The 15,753-nt window shown below is 38.5% G+C and overlaps 1 protein-coding gene across 2 annotated transcripts in view; it reads left to right on the top strand.

Moving 5' to 3' along the window:
- The window catches only part of WWOX (WW domain containing oxidoreductase), a 578,638-nt gene that overhangs the window by 9,238 nt on the left and 553,647 nt on the right, over positions 1-15,753 (top strand). For both annotated transcript variants that reach the window (XM_081016409.1, XM_081016410.1), the window contains exon 5: positions 12,604-12,710. In XM_081016409.1, coding sequence (XP_080872535.1) covers positions 12,604-12,710 — 107 coding nt within the window. The remainder of the gene's footprint in view (positions 1-12,603; positions 12,711-15,753) is intronic.

The following is a 15,753-nucleotide window of genomic DNA, read 5'->3' as shown; positions in this document are numbered from 1 at the left end:
GGAAGACTAGGTGAACTAATTTCTGCAAGTAGTTGACTTCAACTTCATTGGCAAATGTATCTGACAAAACTAAGCACAGTAGTTCGTAGTATCCCAGAATTTTTAACTTAAGATAAAGATAAATGTGGATATCAAAACACTAGCCTTTGTCTTTTAAGGCTTATATAAAGCTTTCTTTATGTCCTTGAAATCCTGTGTAGTCTAGCTTTCTGTATGCAGTACTCACTTGGATCTAATCTCTTGTAGGCAGTGCAAGAATTCTGCAACACGATGCAAGAACACTTGTGATGCTGCTGAAATTCTTTAAAGGAACACTTTTTCTCTAGGGGCATAGGCAAAGCTCCCTAAATTCTTCTATTACAAACTGTAACGTACTTAAACTCTTTTGAGGAAAAGCAGTATTGTATCTGCTACTGTACAATAGTAGATTTGGTGATGATCGGCATACGCATGCATGCCACGAGTCTCCTTCAACAAACCTTTTGCCTTTGAATGTCAAAGTAATTGGAAAACTGTTTGAGTGTGTGTTGATGCCTGGCCCCTGAGTTTATGTGTACATGGGAGATTAAAGAGAGATGGAAACTAAACAATTCAGCAAGTCGCATCTTGTCAGTTTCAGTTGCACCACTCTGAGAGGAAATATATACACCATGGCCAGGATGCAAAAAACAACATAATTAGATCTGTACACTCAAGGGGGAGCTTTTTATTTCCCATTCTCAAACATTAGCCCTATATTGCTTGTGTCAAGCAGTTCTCAAAAACTGAAAAAAGTTACAAAAGCACTTTGTGGTTGGGGGGTCTGATCTTTCAAGAAGAAAAAGTCAAGTTGTACTTATCACAGACAAGCCCTTGAATTACTTTTTGCCCACAACCCAGTGTCTCTGCACCTGTCTTCTATGATATTTGTACAGTGGTACCTCTGGATACGAACAGGATCCGTTCCGGAGCCCCGTTCACATCCTGAAGCGAACGCAACCCGCGTCTGCGGGTCGCAATTTGCATACGCGTGACGTCATTTTTACCGTCATGCACGAGCGGCGAAACCCGGAAGTAATGCATTCCATTACTTCCGGGTCACCGCGGAGCGCAACCCGAAAGCGGTCAACCTGAAGCAACTTCAACTGAGGTATGACTGTACATGTTAGTAACTATTTTGTGTTGCTCCTTTGTCTTTGAGTCCTGCATAGTTATTTGATCTTGCATTGTTTTGCATTTGTCTCTGCCTGAGACATGATGAAATTGATACTTGATATCACAATTGGCTCCTCAAAAGGTAGCTGCCAATAACACTTTAGTGCTCTATAGTGCCATCCCTTTTGTTTTAGCTGCTTTCCAAAACCTGACTAAGTGATGATAAGAGATGCAGTTTTTAAATAGTTTTGCAAACGTCCTTACCTTGGTGTCCTTGTTTTGTTTGCCCTTGTGGGCTGAAGACTTTTTTTTGTAATGTCTGATGCTTGAAATGGAAAAGCAAACTAATGGCATGTGAGGTATGCAAAACTATCTTTGTGTAACATTTGTGTTAAATTTCTTTTAGGCTTGTCAAAAGTAGACAAATGCAAAGAGAAAATGAATTGGAATGCAGTCATTGGAACCATAGTGGCAGATGTGATCAAATATATTTGGATTAAGGGAAAACTGTAAAACCATAGTGTTGGGGAAAGCTATCAAAATTGTTAGATTGAATTATGAATATTGTTTTTCCTCTATGCAGAACTTTTGAATAGTTTCTGTTGTCAGATCTTAAAACTAGGGGAGAGCTAATATGAACAGGAACTTGATTAAGGTGAAAAAAATTCTTTAAAATGTTAGCAGAGGATAGCCTAAACGTCCTTGGACTATGGAAGTGTTTTTTTATATGGTGATGAAGAGTTCAGTAATACCCTACTTCCTGCAGATCATATAGTAGGATACTTTCTTTAGTATATTTTCAGTTGAAAATAATCATCTTGCTGTTGGCTCAAAATCCCACACCTGCACATTAATGAGAAAGTAGAGTTTCATTAGAATCCTGATTATCTAAATTTGCTTGAAAGTTCTCTTAAATCTCCCAAGCACAGATGCCAGACATTGCTTGTTTTTGTTTTTTCCAAGACATGGCTTTTGGGAGTTTTCTGTGAAATCTACAGCTCTTGGGAACCTTGGCCTTTATTTTTAAAAATAAGCAAAGTGAAAAGCTAGTCCTTGTAATGGTGGAGATGCATTTTTAATATGTTATTTTTGTGGGTGGGGAGTGAAGCAGTCCTTATCACTGTCCATCCTTAATGGAATTTCTTCAATGCCTGCCTAGCAGAAAACTGTACAGTGGAGGAAAGTTTCATGGAACTTACTAGCATTTAGTGTCACGTAGAGAACAGAAAAAATGCTCAAGGTTTGTTATCTTACTCCCCAAAAGTGTGCTGCAAGCATTCTACACTGTTGCAGGAAGAATCTCACAATCAAGTATACCTGCAGTTTTGTTTTTGTTCTTTTGATGGGGTTTAAGTTCAAATGATCTCCTAGTATGTATATTAGCGTTGCCATCTTTTCTGGTGCTTGCTTTTACATTAGGTACCATTCTCTCTATGCTCTAAATTATGGAGTTAAATTCTTAATAATAATGGTTTTGTTGAAATCTAGTCATTTCCACTGAGGTATTTCTAGAAATGGTATCTGTTCCTTGTATTGCCTTATGCCTGCTTTGATAAATCTATTACTTGGGTAATGAGCAGTATACATGGATGGTTAGTCAAGTTATTGAACTCTATCAACTTTGGCTGAAATTCACAATGCAAGACAAACTTGTAATACGTAAGATTACATTGAGGCCAAAAGGTTCAATAATTACACTTGTAATGAAATCTCTTTGGTATATCACTTGTTAACATTATTTATCTTTCATTACAGAACAACTCTGTGCACTACCTAACTCTGTAAGTTGGAGTCACATGAAGGCTTATTTAAGGAATGTAACAGCTCCCCCCCTTTTGCCCTGTCACAGCTTCCCCTGTAAGCCCTTGTGGCAGTTTTGGTTTGTAACTGGATTAAAGCTCAGTTCTTGTGAACAAGCTGTCATTGCTGCTTTTATATCTCCCTTCCAATTTTCCCATAAGCCTTTTGGGAGCATTGTTTACTTTTGACACTTCAAGAATATCTAATGGTTAGGGCTGCGACATCTAGCTGGCTAATATTAGGTTAGGCTAACTGCTTATAAACCTTCTGATCAATTTGAAAAGTGTGCTGTTCATGGACTGGGCATCATAATTTGTTGTTGTTTTTTAAGTTTATGTAAGTCCTTAATGAAAATTACAGGTGACAGGTGCTATCTCAGAAAGAAGGAATGCCTTTTCTAAGATAATGTATGTTGTGATGTTCCTGCAGTTCCATCTAGTTTGACTTTCTAAATGGAAGACTTAAATTAATGACTTACTTGGGTGGATGTAGGGAGGCAGAATGGGAAATAGAAAGTGTTTTGTTTTCAACACATCTTTCAGACTTGAAGCCCTTCTAGTCTATATCAGGTAATGTTGCTTTTTAGGGGCTTTAGAAACCTATTAAAGTCTGCCTTGGGCAAACATAATGTGGATTAATGGTTGCAGTAGTTGGCTGGGATGCTGCATATAATCTGTTTAGAGTTTGATAATATTTGTTTTGGTGCTACATAGACTCATAAAATTGTAGATTTGGGGTCAAGGGTCATCTAGTCCAACCCCCTGCAATACAGGAATCTTTTGCCTAACATGGGGCTCAAACCGACAACACTGAGATTAGCAATCTCATGCTCTACTGACTCTATTCTAGCAGTCTATAGTAGCAAAGCAAACTGTTATCCTCCCCCTGCCCCGCCCCCAAATCAGAATAATTGCAAGACTTTCTCCACACTTTACTGGGAGAAGTAAGAACTGTTAAATCCATAAACAAAAGAGAAACCTAAGGCATCCTTCTAAACTACTAGTACCAATCTAAGAGCTGCCATTTAGGTGGTGGCATCATGACGTTGTTGTTGTCCTTGTATTTCTGAAAAATTCCATATATTCCTAGCATTTGTCATGACCCTGGTTTTGCATGGAATTTGAAGGAGGGAATAATACACTGCGTTGGGACTGTGACCCTTTAGGGGCATCCTGTGTTATGTATAGGACTGCATTCGCAGAGTTTCTTGGAAGAAGCAGACAAAAGGATTGAAGGCTATAGAGTAGATGAGCCTTTGCATTTATCTTCTTGCTCCTAAAAAAAATCTGTGAGCTTGTTTGGGTGATACTTGTATGTTTGTTGGGGGGGGCGGGCTATTGTCTTTTGTTAATCAATTCCTAATGTCCATTTGATCCCTCTGTGTATAAATAGAAGAATAAATAGAGAATGATCTAAGGAAACTGTCGTTGGTTCCATTTGTGTCTAGAAGTCACACTTGTTTTCCCAACTCAAAGAAAATGTGTTGGTTTAATGCTTGAAAAGATCCAGCACACTTTAGCTGACAAAACAGTCTTCTAATTTCATCTGAGATGAAATATGCCTTTTTAATTTTATGAAACTGCTTGTATTAATATTGCACTGTTGTACTTGCCAAAAGGAGATTTAAAACATGCAACTAATTTTGTTTTTCCTTAATGCTTAATTAGTACTCTGTTCTGCAGTAGCTTGCTCACAGAGGAGCTGCACAGTAATTTTCACATCTGAAGAAGAAGCTGTTGAGTAGCAAGTACCCCCTCCTGCTCTATTTTGCTGTGGGCATGAAAACCTACCTTCTCTTAAACTTCATTCTCACAAAGGCATTCTTTCCCTGGAAGATAAACTTGCTTTGTCTTCTGAAAAAAAATGGAAAAAGAATTAATAGGTAGAGCAATTGTGAAATACAAAGCTGTGGGTTGTAGATTGTCGCAAGAAACAAATCTGCTGGGTAGGTAGTGAAAAAGAGAAGGGGGTCTTGCTAACTGAAATGAAGTAAAATTCCAGGAATTTGGTTTAATGCAGGCTAATCTGATGGCATGTAGCTGAAGACCGAGATTTCCAGTTGAAGAGAAGGCAGTGAGACATCTGTCCTGAAGTATATGAAATTCTTAAAGGCTGATGCTGCTATTTGCGATGTACCAGATTGAAAGAAGTTGTCTTACAGAGATATCCATAAAACCGAGCTTTCATTAGAAGTCTGTGTTGTTTTTGTTCACTAATATTGGCAGGGATTCAAATAAGTGGTTCAGCTGAAGGCTCAAGCATGTCCAGTGTAATTTTTAATGTGCTATTTATTTCTCTCTCTCTCTCTCTCTCTCTCTCTCTCTCTCTCTCTCTCTGAATAGCAGAACCTCATACCATGTCACAAAATAAAGTTGAAAAACCACTCACTTGAAAAAGAGGGTTACAGTGTGGCATGATATTCAAGAAATAGATGTTCAAAGTTCTCTTGGATACATGAAATTATTTTTGTGGGATGCAGGTCATCATGTTTAACCAAAGCAAAGACAAAGTAGTAGGTGATTGTCCTTTAAGCTCAGCAGGGAAATGCTGGCATAGTAGAAACCACAACTTACCTTTATCAATATATGCAACTAAATAAACTGAATATTTTAACTGATGACTCAATTTTTTTGTGCCATCTTCTGGAGGCAGGTCATTTTTTCCATTATATTGATACCACAGAGGAAAAGGACAGATTTTGCCTCAAAAGAATGGCTGTAAAGCAAACAGTTACATTATGAATATACCAAGTATAGTTCCCTAAATACAGATTTCTGCTAATGAGACTAGTTTCATTTGTGGGTTGCCAAGCTGTGTTTCCTCTTAAGCATGCACTTCCAAAAAGTGTTTGGGACTGTAAAGTAGAAGCCTGTAAAAAGTGACAATAAAGGGCTGTTTTACTGAATTGATGTGGTAGCCACTCACATGCAGGTCAGCTGCCTGCTTGATAGAGAGAGGAGCATGAGGGCAACTGGATTGAGTCTGTGTCTCCTTTCCTACATCATAGTGTACTGATACTGTGAAAGCTTTACCTCACTTCAATATGGAAGGTGCTGTGACTTCACCTTTAGCAGAGCATATTGTGAAAGGATGGCTGACTTGGCACTATGCTTAGGATTGGAGGTAAAACTAGTTTTTAGAAGTATAGATTAAATCTGTATTATGCTGGCTTCAATGTAATTTAACTACTAAATACAGTGTATACCTATTTCACCTTTTCACTAAAATACTCACGTTTGTGTACACAATAATAAAAACGTTTGAAATGCAAACTAATATGCAGAATGGTAGCAAATGAAGTAGTTCAAAACAACTACGCTGGGAAGTTAAAACTAACAACTTGGCAGTTCAAATGTCTTCTTAAAGAAATAGTGAAAGGTCATAACAAAGTATCTGAGTGAGGACACTCGCTAGGTAGGCAGTGCCAGAGAATAAGCTTAGCCACAGAAAGAAAAAATCCTCTCACACATCTTGTCTAAATGTGATTTGGACGTTAGTGGGTATTTGATCTGCTTCATCTATTTATTTATTTTTGTCTGTTTGTTTGAATAGGCTGTTACTACAATTGGATTAAACATTTGGTTCTACTCCCCTATTTGTGTACATCAACATATTACTTTGCCTTTTTGAAGCTAGTTAACAAATGTTAACATATATCATATGGCTCTTATTTTAATGGGTGGGATGGAAGTTAGAATTGATAAATTAGGCAATATATTTTGTTTGCATTCTCTATATTTATTCCCTTAAACCATATAAGATGCAGATGTTAGATTCCCTTAGATGCACATTCCGGCAAAGTGCGTCTTAAATTTTTCATCAAATGTTAAAGTACACTGAAAGTACATGATTAGCAAAATGAAGACTTAAATAGGTAATTAATAATTGCAACATTTCCTTAATACTGTTATTGAAAATGGCACTTTGCTATTCATGCTCATCCAAACCTTCTGAAACCTTCGCTTAAATTTTGTATTTCATGTGCTATAGAGCAACAGACCTCTGTTTACTGTGGTACATATTCAACAGGCAACACCAATTACTTCTATATGAACACACCTGTCAGATTTTCATATTTTATAAATAGGTAAGCTTGATTCAGAGTACAGTGGTACCTTGGGTTACATACGCTTCAGGTTACAGACTCCGCTAACCCAGAAATAATACCTTGGTTATTATAACTTTGCTTCAGGATGAGAACAGAAATCGTGCAGCGGTGGCGCGGCAGCAGCGGGAGGCCCCATTAGCTAAAGTGGTGCTTCAGGTTAAGAACAGTTTCAAGTTAAGAAGGGACCTCCGGAACGAATTAAGTATGTAACCAGAGGTCCCACTGTAGACTGATTGAAATTAATGGATCTGTTAGGCATGTCCATTAATTTAAATGGGCTTACTTTGCATATTAACTTTGGATACAACCATTGGGATAGTGTCCAACTATGTCTTTCATAGATGGAGGACTGGATAGTACTCCTGATGGAAACTGATAGGAAGCAAAAGAAACTAGGCCTCTGTAGATCAGGTACAAAAGCACTAGGAAGGTAAAATGGGAGCCCCTAAGTAGACTTTCTGTTACCAGTTACTGAGCTAGTTCAGGTATTGTTAACAAGTAAGAAAACTCAAGCTGGAAGGGCCTCAGGTGTATTCCTTGGGCCCAAACAACTTAGTTGATGAATACATTGGTTCCCGAATGCCGCAAAACCAGAAGTGTGTGTTCCGGTTTACAAAAAAAATTCAGAAGCCAAACATCTGACGCGGTTTCCGATGGAGTGCAGGGAGCTCTTAGCCATTCGGAAGCTGTGCCTTGTTTTTTGAACGGTTTCGGGAGTTGAAAGGACTCCCGGAACGGATTAAGTTTGAGAACTAAGGTACCACTGTATGCTGGTCAGTGGGTAGGTTTGATTATTACAAAGTATTTTTCTGTTTTATACTGCCTTGGTGCTGTAGAAAAAGAAGCAGAAACGGGAAGCTTTAATAAATTAAGAAAACATTTTGTTCTGCATAGAGCTTTTAATGTTTAAACTTTCACATGAAATGTTATAAAATGTTAAGGGTTCAGTAGGGATGAGGGAACAACAAAAAAAAGCCTGAGTATTGGATTTGAGGCTTTAAAAAGTTTTGTAAGGCTTGTATTCCATCATGCTTGTATTCTTACTGCTGTTAAAAATAGGATTGTCACGAGAGGGTCAGATAAGAGTTTTTTCAACCGGAGACTAGTTGGGTCAGTCCTGTCTCATGAGATTTTTAGGGTTGTCGTTTTAGAATTTATAACACACTGAATGTTATACTGAACATTATTGCCCCAACCTGAATTTGCATGGGCATTTTAAAGTCAGACTTGTACTTTGTACAGTTCTCTCCTGCGTCTCCATATTCTACTTTTATTTATGTATTTATTTACGTAATAGTTAAACAGAAATCCAGCTAGTGCAGGGCATTATTGCAAAAATATTTCATTTCCGGCTACCAGCACCATATAGGTGAAATTATATGCATATGGAAATTTGCAAAACTTCTGGGAGATGCACACTTTCAAACAGCACAGGAGAAGGGCCACAATCAGTAGCAGATCACATGCTTTGCACTCAAAGGATCCTAGGTATAATTCCTGGCATCTCCAGGTAGCTATGGGAAAGACAGAAAATAATAGTGTTCTGAGCTGGATGGATCAGTAGACTAACTCGGTATAAGTCAGCTTTACATATTTGTTTTCCTGTTACACAGTTACCCTCTCCTACATGCATATAATATCTGGGAATTTTACAGAGAAATGAACAGCTACAATTGTCATCTGAGACCCTTCTTTGTGTGCCTCCTCTGTGAGAAGTCCAGAGGGTGGCAACATGAAAACAGGCCTTTTCTGTGGTGGCTCCCTGCTTGTGGAATGCGCTCCCCAGGAAGGCTCATTACATTGCCTTCATTGCATACCTTTAGGCAACAGGCAAAAACATTTCTCCCAGGCCTTTGGCTAATTAAAGAATCTATAGCCTTTTAGACTGGGTGTGTGGAGATTATTGAGGGTTTATTTCTTACTATGGTATGCATTTTTGTGTTTCTATATTGTAAGCTACCCTCTGATCCTTGGATGAAGGGCAGTATAGAAATTTTATATATATAAATAAAACAACTCTGAGATTTGTATCTCCTGCTCCTATCCTGATTTACACACAAAGGCCTAAAATACCATATTTTCATTTTAACCTAGTTCTGTTATTTTAAGAGACTTACCGGTACCTGAAAACTTTTTGGGTGGTGGTTAGATCTGCTCCTGGATAAAAAATCTTTCTTCCAACACTTGTTTGCTGTCAGATATCATTCAGTTTATATATCTATTTAGTTGGACTAGTAATAAATTGTTAGGAGTTGGTATTACAGTATAAAACTAATTTTAAAACCAATACAAATACAATTCAATATCAATGCTTATTTTTACTGAAACAGTAAACTGCATGACTGGCTAATAATGTTTGCAATTTTTAAGTTTCCTTGCTACATTTGCCTAGAATGGAATTAGAAAGGTTGCATGTGTTGAAACTGGATTCATCTGTGTGCAATGAATTGCCCAGATAATTAAAGTTGCTCGGTACAATGAATGGCTTTAAAAAGGCAAGCAGGAAAATTGCTAAGATTTAAATACTGTAAGCATGTAATTGCGGAGAATGGTATAACTTTATGTGGTGTCTGTTGATTCTATAATCTAAGTTATACCCTGTGTTGTAAACTAAATTTCTCTTGCCCCAGGGTGTTTCTAGAAGTGAAGCAGCCTGTGTTTAATAGCTTTTTTCCCTGAGTAAACAACGTTTAAATGGATGCTGCAGCATGTTTAAAATAAAAGTGGAACAAATAGTTACCTTGTTCTGTCAATTTCTTGGTATTGATATACTTATATTATTGTCCTATTAAGTATTCATGTGCTAATTCAAGTGTTTACAGTTGGAAGTCATTAAGCTGTAGTATCATGAGAACTTGGTAGGAAATTTTCTATTTGATCTATCAAAAACATGCACCAAAACTACCTAATAATTCTTGCTGCTATATTTCCTACCAGTTGTCACAGGTGGAAAAGTTGGCTATGGGCATTGATAATGTATTGTGAAATAACAGGAAGGAATTTAGCAAAACATTTGGGCTCTGCTCTTTGTGTTCTTCCTTTCTTGAATCCTACTGCTATATCTGAGGGCCAAACTAGACAATTTTTAAATCAGTGAAGGGGTTAGCCCCCTTCCTCCTCTGAGGCAGTCCTAATGAACATACCCTCCTCCACCAATCTGAAGCTACTGTTAGCCCTGGAGTATTATTTAATTAACGATTTTGAGTCTATGTTTTGCAGAGTTGTTGTTTGCTATGCATTTGGATGCCTCTTAAGATGTCATAACCAAATGCTGCCATGGTGGTTCCTGAGATCAAGGAGCAGGTTTTTGTCTATATTCGGATACAGTTCAAGATGGGAGATTAAACATGTCAAAACTGCACTATATTTTGGTTTATTAGAATTCCTCAGCCACACTTGGAATAGTGCTGCTAGTATTAAGTAACTTGAAGTTATTAAGGTGTATATCATGGCTAGATTGTGTTTGAGTGGGGCAGTCTGATGCTGTGTATGGAACATTCTTCGGAGCTCTCAGATTTCTTTGGGACATCTTTTGTGAGTTGCTATCCCATGAAACTTAGAAAATTCCTGGATCGATCTGAGGAGAGCCTCAGAGAGCTTGCTCGTTTTCACTACATACTGCATTTAGATTTGTTTCGCCTGAGTGCACACTGGAGACCTGCCTTGGTAATATGGTTTATTTACAAATATACAAGCAGAATGCAACTTGGGTGCCTTGGAAGAAAGGCTCTGTGATACCTCCATTTGAAATAAAATGTATTTATTAATTAAAAGCCTTTTTATCCCACTCTTCAGCCATGCCAAATCTGGTGAAGGACCACCAGTGGGGCAACAATATCTTCAGGGACGTGGTCCACATCAGCATATTTTGGACCTGTAACATCAAAAAATGGGTTGCCATGACAAAGTCACATTTCAGTCTGCCATCAAGATTCAAAATGGTGCCTGGCACCCAAACTTCAACAAAGACTGCCAGCCCCACCTTGAAAACCTTCATACCAAGTTTGGCAACTGTGTTTTGAGAGGAGGCCAAACCTATAGAGGACGAAAAGACAGACAGACAGACAGACAGACAGACAGACAGACAGACAATCCACTTTCCAAAATACATGGTGGATGATATGATAGGAATTTGATTTTTCCTATTGAAAAAGGGGCAAATATGCAAATCTTTTCAATGTCAGAATACTCTAATTTCAAGTTGTACTGTCAAATTCCAACTGCCAATGTACCTCGAAGTTAGTTTTACAATTGTATCAGTCACTTTTATGTTAGCCTAGTTTTAACATTAAAAAGCTCAGATCTTCAGCGTTTTTCCCCATGCCTCTATTTCCCTTCTGTATAAGAACCCATTTACCATTTGGGACCACCCATAAACAAGGGGCTGAAGGGAGCACCCAAGGGTCAAATGGCCAATACAACACCATGAGAACTGAGCATTTTAGTGAGTATTCCCAGTGAGCACCAATTGTCACACCGTAACATTTTTATTCAGGGACCAAGGGTGTTGTCACTTTGTTAATCCAATTTCTCTGCTCTTAATTGAGTTTTCTTTTTTTTAAATACAATTGTAATTGCATTTTAATGTGTGTGTATTATGTAAGCCACACTGAGGGCCCCTAGAGTGGAGTAGGAATCATAATAACAAATCATATGAGCATGACTCCAAGTCACTCCCCTGGGATACGTAACAATTCTTTCTAGCAAGTTATTTCTTGAATCCACTTCTCAAGTCCCTCTGCAATGCATTTGGGTGGATGGTTGACTGTTAAATGATATCAGGTAGAGAAAAGACTCACTTAAGTTCCACGTATGCTTGGTACTGACATGGTAAAGAAGTGATTTGAATAGAGTCAAAGTGAACATTTTTCTCACCTTCATTTCAGGCCATTTGAGTAATTTGAGTATGCCTTCTTCTATATTAATTTTATGTATACTGAGGCTCTGCTCCTGTAGGTTAGGTGTGCCGCTATGAATGTTAGTCCGTTTCTCTTGTGCCGCGTCAACTGTGCCAACATTCACTCCTTGCACCAAGTTTGATTACACTTAGATTGTTGCTAAAATCTCTAAATTTCCTAAAAACTTTGTTTTTTTAAGAATTGTTGTTATTTTAAATTATTTTGCACTAGGCAGAAAAAAATACATACCGGTAATTAAAAACAATACTTAAAGCATAATGATACATATTAAAACTACAATTAAAAATCACAAGCAAAGGGGGGAATCAAAGTAGAGAATATCAGCATTTAAAAATCAGATTCACAAAACTATGCCTAAAAACGGCTTATAAAAGATAATAGACATGGCTGCTGGCCAAATGTAATGTTGCTCTTTTGAATATATACCTCTATTTCAATTTGGTTTTATTTTAATTCTTTTATTGGTTTTCAGTTTTTGAACTTTAATGGGAAAGTATGGTAAAAACCTTTTGACTCAATAATCAATATATTGTAGTATGCAGATAGAATCCAGATATTTCCAGTCTCTTGGTTGTTAGTTAACACCTGATGCTTAGCTTTAAATTCTGATTCTTTATGTTCTCAATATGTGTTTTGTTGTAGGCTTTGAAACAGCCAAGTCCTTTGCGCTACATGGTGCACATGTCATCCTTGCCTGCCGAAATATGTTAAGAGCTAATGACGCTGTCCAACGCATCATGGAAGAATGGGTAAGCGAAGGTGTTTCTTGGCACCAATAAGTATTGTAGAAAGGTCAAAAGCTCTTGAAAAGAAAGTGTTCAAAAGAGTGGGAGGGTTGTATCAAAGGAAAAATTTCTTGCAACCGTAGCCATCATTAATACTAGCTATAGGTTGTTGCTCTTAACCCTGGGTAAAATTCCAAATGTATTTTGATACCAGGTTTTATCTATCTGACTTGCACCCTAACACTGAAGATTGGCTTGGGAGGCACTGGTAAGGGGTGGGGTTGAAACTACCTGAACTATTCTTTTTTTCGTCATTGCTTGATTAGATGAGAGAGAGATTTTTGGTTGTAGAGCCTGTGGAATGCTCTCTGGACCAAGGGCTACCTGGTGCTGACACTGGCATCTTTTGACACCAGGTTAAGACTTGTGCTTTCCACCTGGGCATTTGATGGAATTTGAGCCAGCTGAGTCAAGGCTTTATGCTAGTGCTTCTCTGGGTTGCTGATTAGTGTTCCTCTGCCCAATGGAAAGCTGGTGTTTTATGTATTGATTGGAAGGTTTAAAATTATGGTGGCTGTTAACCATTTTGTATGTTTTTAAAATGGATAGTAAGTTACCCTGAAACTGTATGACTATCTAATAAAATAAATAAATAATACTGCGAGCAGGGAAGATGATGTATGCCATTATTTATTGGTGTGTATGGTACTTTGCAGCGTAACAAGGTCCCTGTTCTAAGAAGCATGCATTTTAAATTTTGACGTATGGGGGGGGGGAGGAAGGTGGAAGAGGAGGAAGAATACACAATCATTACCTGTTGTGTTTTTGTGTGAAACTTCTGCAATTTTTACAGAGACATGTAAATAATGAAAATATTGCAGCTGTCAATAAAGATACACACCATATTTGGAACTAAATAATGACCGCTCCTCACATCAAATGGGGGCGCCTTTTGCGTGGTCGCACGCAGCCCCCCGGATCCCAGTGCGACTCCTGGTAGTTTGGGCTGGCTTCATCCTCCCCAGGCTGGATACCTGGGGGTCTCCACCTACCTCAGCCAGTCGCCCAATCCTGCTTGGGGAGGCGTTGCCAGGGGAATGGCCAGGTAAGGGGAGGGACCGTCCTGCCCACACAACAGAAGGTGAATCTTACCTGCGAAGCGGCATTCAGCTCCAGAGCTTCTCCCACCGTGCCCTCCCTCAGTTAAGTCTTCTTTTGCAGGTTAACCTTTTCTCCACAGGTATGCAGGCACTGCTACGTCAGGGTCGCTGTTGAAGGACTGGAAAGGAATTTTCCTGCATTGGAAGGTTTTGCCTTTCCCGTAGCAAAACATCACAACTTTGGCGGTTTCAGGCCTTGGGCGGAATCCTTTAGTCTATCTACCTAAATGGGGGTGGGGAGTGAAGCAGTGACCCACGCCCTCCCCCTTTGTGGCGGTGATACCAGGGTTCCCTGTTAAAGGGGTCTTGAGGGGAGGCACTGGCCATACATCGAGAGGTTGTCATTGCTCTCCCCTCCAACAGTGGCAAAACGGGGGGAAGGCTCTCTGTTTGAACATATGTTCTCCAGAGCCAGCCCAATCCCCACACATTCTGGATAACCCTGAAGTCGCCCCAGGTTATCATCTGAATAACCCTGGCTGGGGACTGGGAAGGATAAATGTCCAATGCCTGAGCCAAGGTCTCCCTACATCTGAAACTTAATAAAGTTGTGGCCAATTTTAATCCCATAGCACGTTGTCTTGAGTCATTATTCCGCTCGGAGGTCACCTGGGTTTGGGGGGACCCCGCCTGTCCACACAAATAGATAAATAAGTATTTCAAAGACTGCTGATTAGCTTTCCGTTTAGAACCAGCGCTAATTTTGCCATTGTTGGCTACTGTACTGTTAATAATGTGGGTTTAAATACATTGCTAAGTAATTCTTTAAAATTTATGACTTAACATGGAGCTGCCTAAATGGATCTGGTTCTTGTGAAAAAGTTATTATAAACTGTTCATTTTCATGTCTTCATTTGGTTCACTTGAGGACCTGAATTTACATTGAACGATATCCTAATAAGGCCACAAAGGTTACCAGCCTACATTTCAGCTGGTCATGGAGAAAAAGGCTTTCCTTCCTACACAGCTAGCATGAAAACCAGCTGATCAGGGACAGAATTATCTTGCTAGCCTGCCTGGAATTCCTAGTTGCCTATGGAGATCAGCTAAGTTGTTAAATGCAATACTGTTTTACACCCACCAAAGGTTAATGCTACGAATATCTCTAGGTAACTAGCGGAATAAATGAGTGTGTATATGAAAATACTCAACCTGAAATTTCAAAGAATATCATGTTGGATTAAGATATTTTGTTTATTGCTTATATATTTTTTCTGGGCCTATGAAATGAACCATGAACCCATCTTTTGAAACAGCCTTATAATAACCTTACATCGTTGTGAAGATTTAGTTGCTTCACAGTTTACATAGCAATTGTGTTTGTCACTACATTGGTGTTTTCTGCAATAAGTACATATATGGTAAAACGTTTGGCAGCATATACTTGAGAACCACAACTGGCCGTGATTCCCTGATGTGTGGCTGGAGATGGCTGTATCCCTTTCATGCTTAATGTGAAGCTGTTGTTAGATTTGAGTTTAATGCACCTATCTCATCATTGCAGTATGAAGTGAGCATTTCTGGGAATGAATTGAAGAACGAAGGTCCCACATTGTCTTTGTTTCAAATTACTTAAGAAAAAAATGCATTTTATTTATTAACCATTCCCCATTCCTAATTGTTTTCAGTACAATATCATCTGTAAAGTGGGTAGCTGGAGCACCTTCAATGCATCTTTGTAATGACTTTGTTGTTGTTTATTGAGAGGGACTAATTAACTTTGATTATTGCACTAATATTATGGCACTTTGACAGTCCCTCAGATTTATGACTCTGAGAAAATAAACAAATGAAATGCAGGTGCTGGAGCAGAAAGAATAAGTTATTACTGAACTTTAATTACTTGAAATGTGTAACTAGGAGAGAATTAGTTGATGAATTACAGAATGCTTAATATTTACATCAAA

This window comes from Podarcis pityusensis (assembly GCF_964106645.2).
Source record: "Podarcis pityusensis genome assembly, chromosome: 8".
Taxonomy (NCBI): domain Eukaryota; kingdom Metazoa; phylum Chordata; class Lepidosauria; order Squamata; family Lacertidae; genus Podarcis; species Podarcis pityusensis.
The sequence above is the reverse complement of the archived record's forward strand: the minus strand, read 5'-3'. Positions and strand labels throughout refer to the sequence as shown.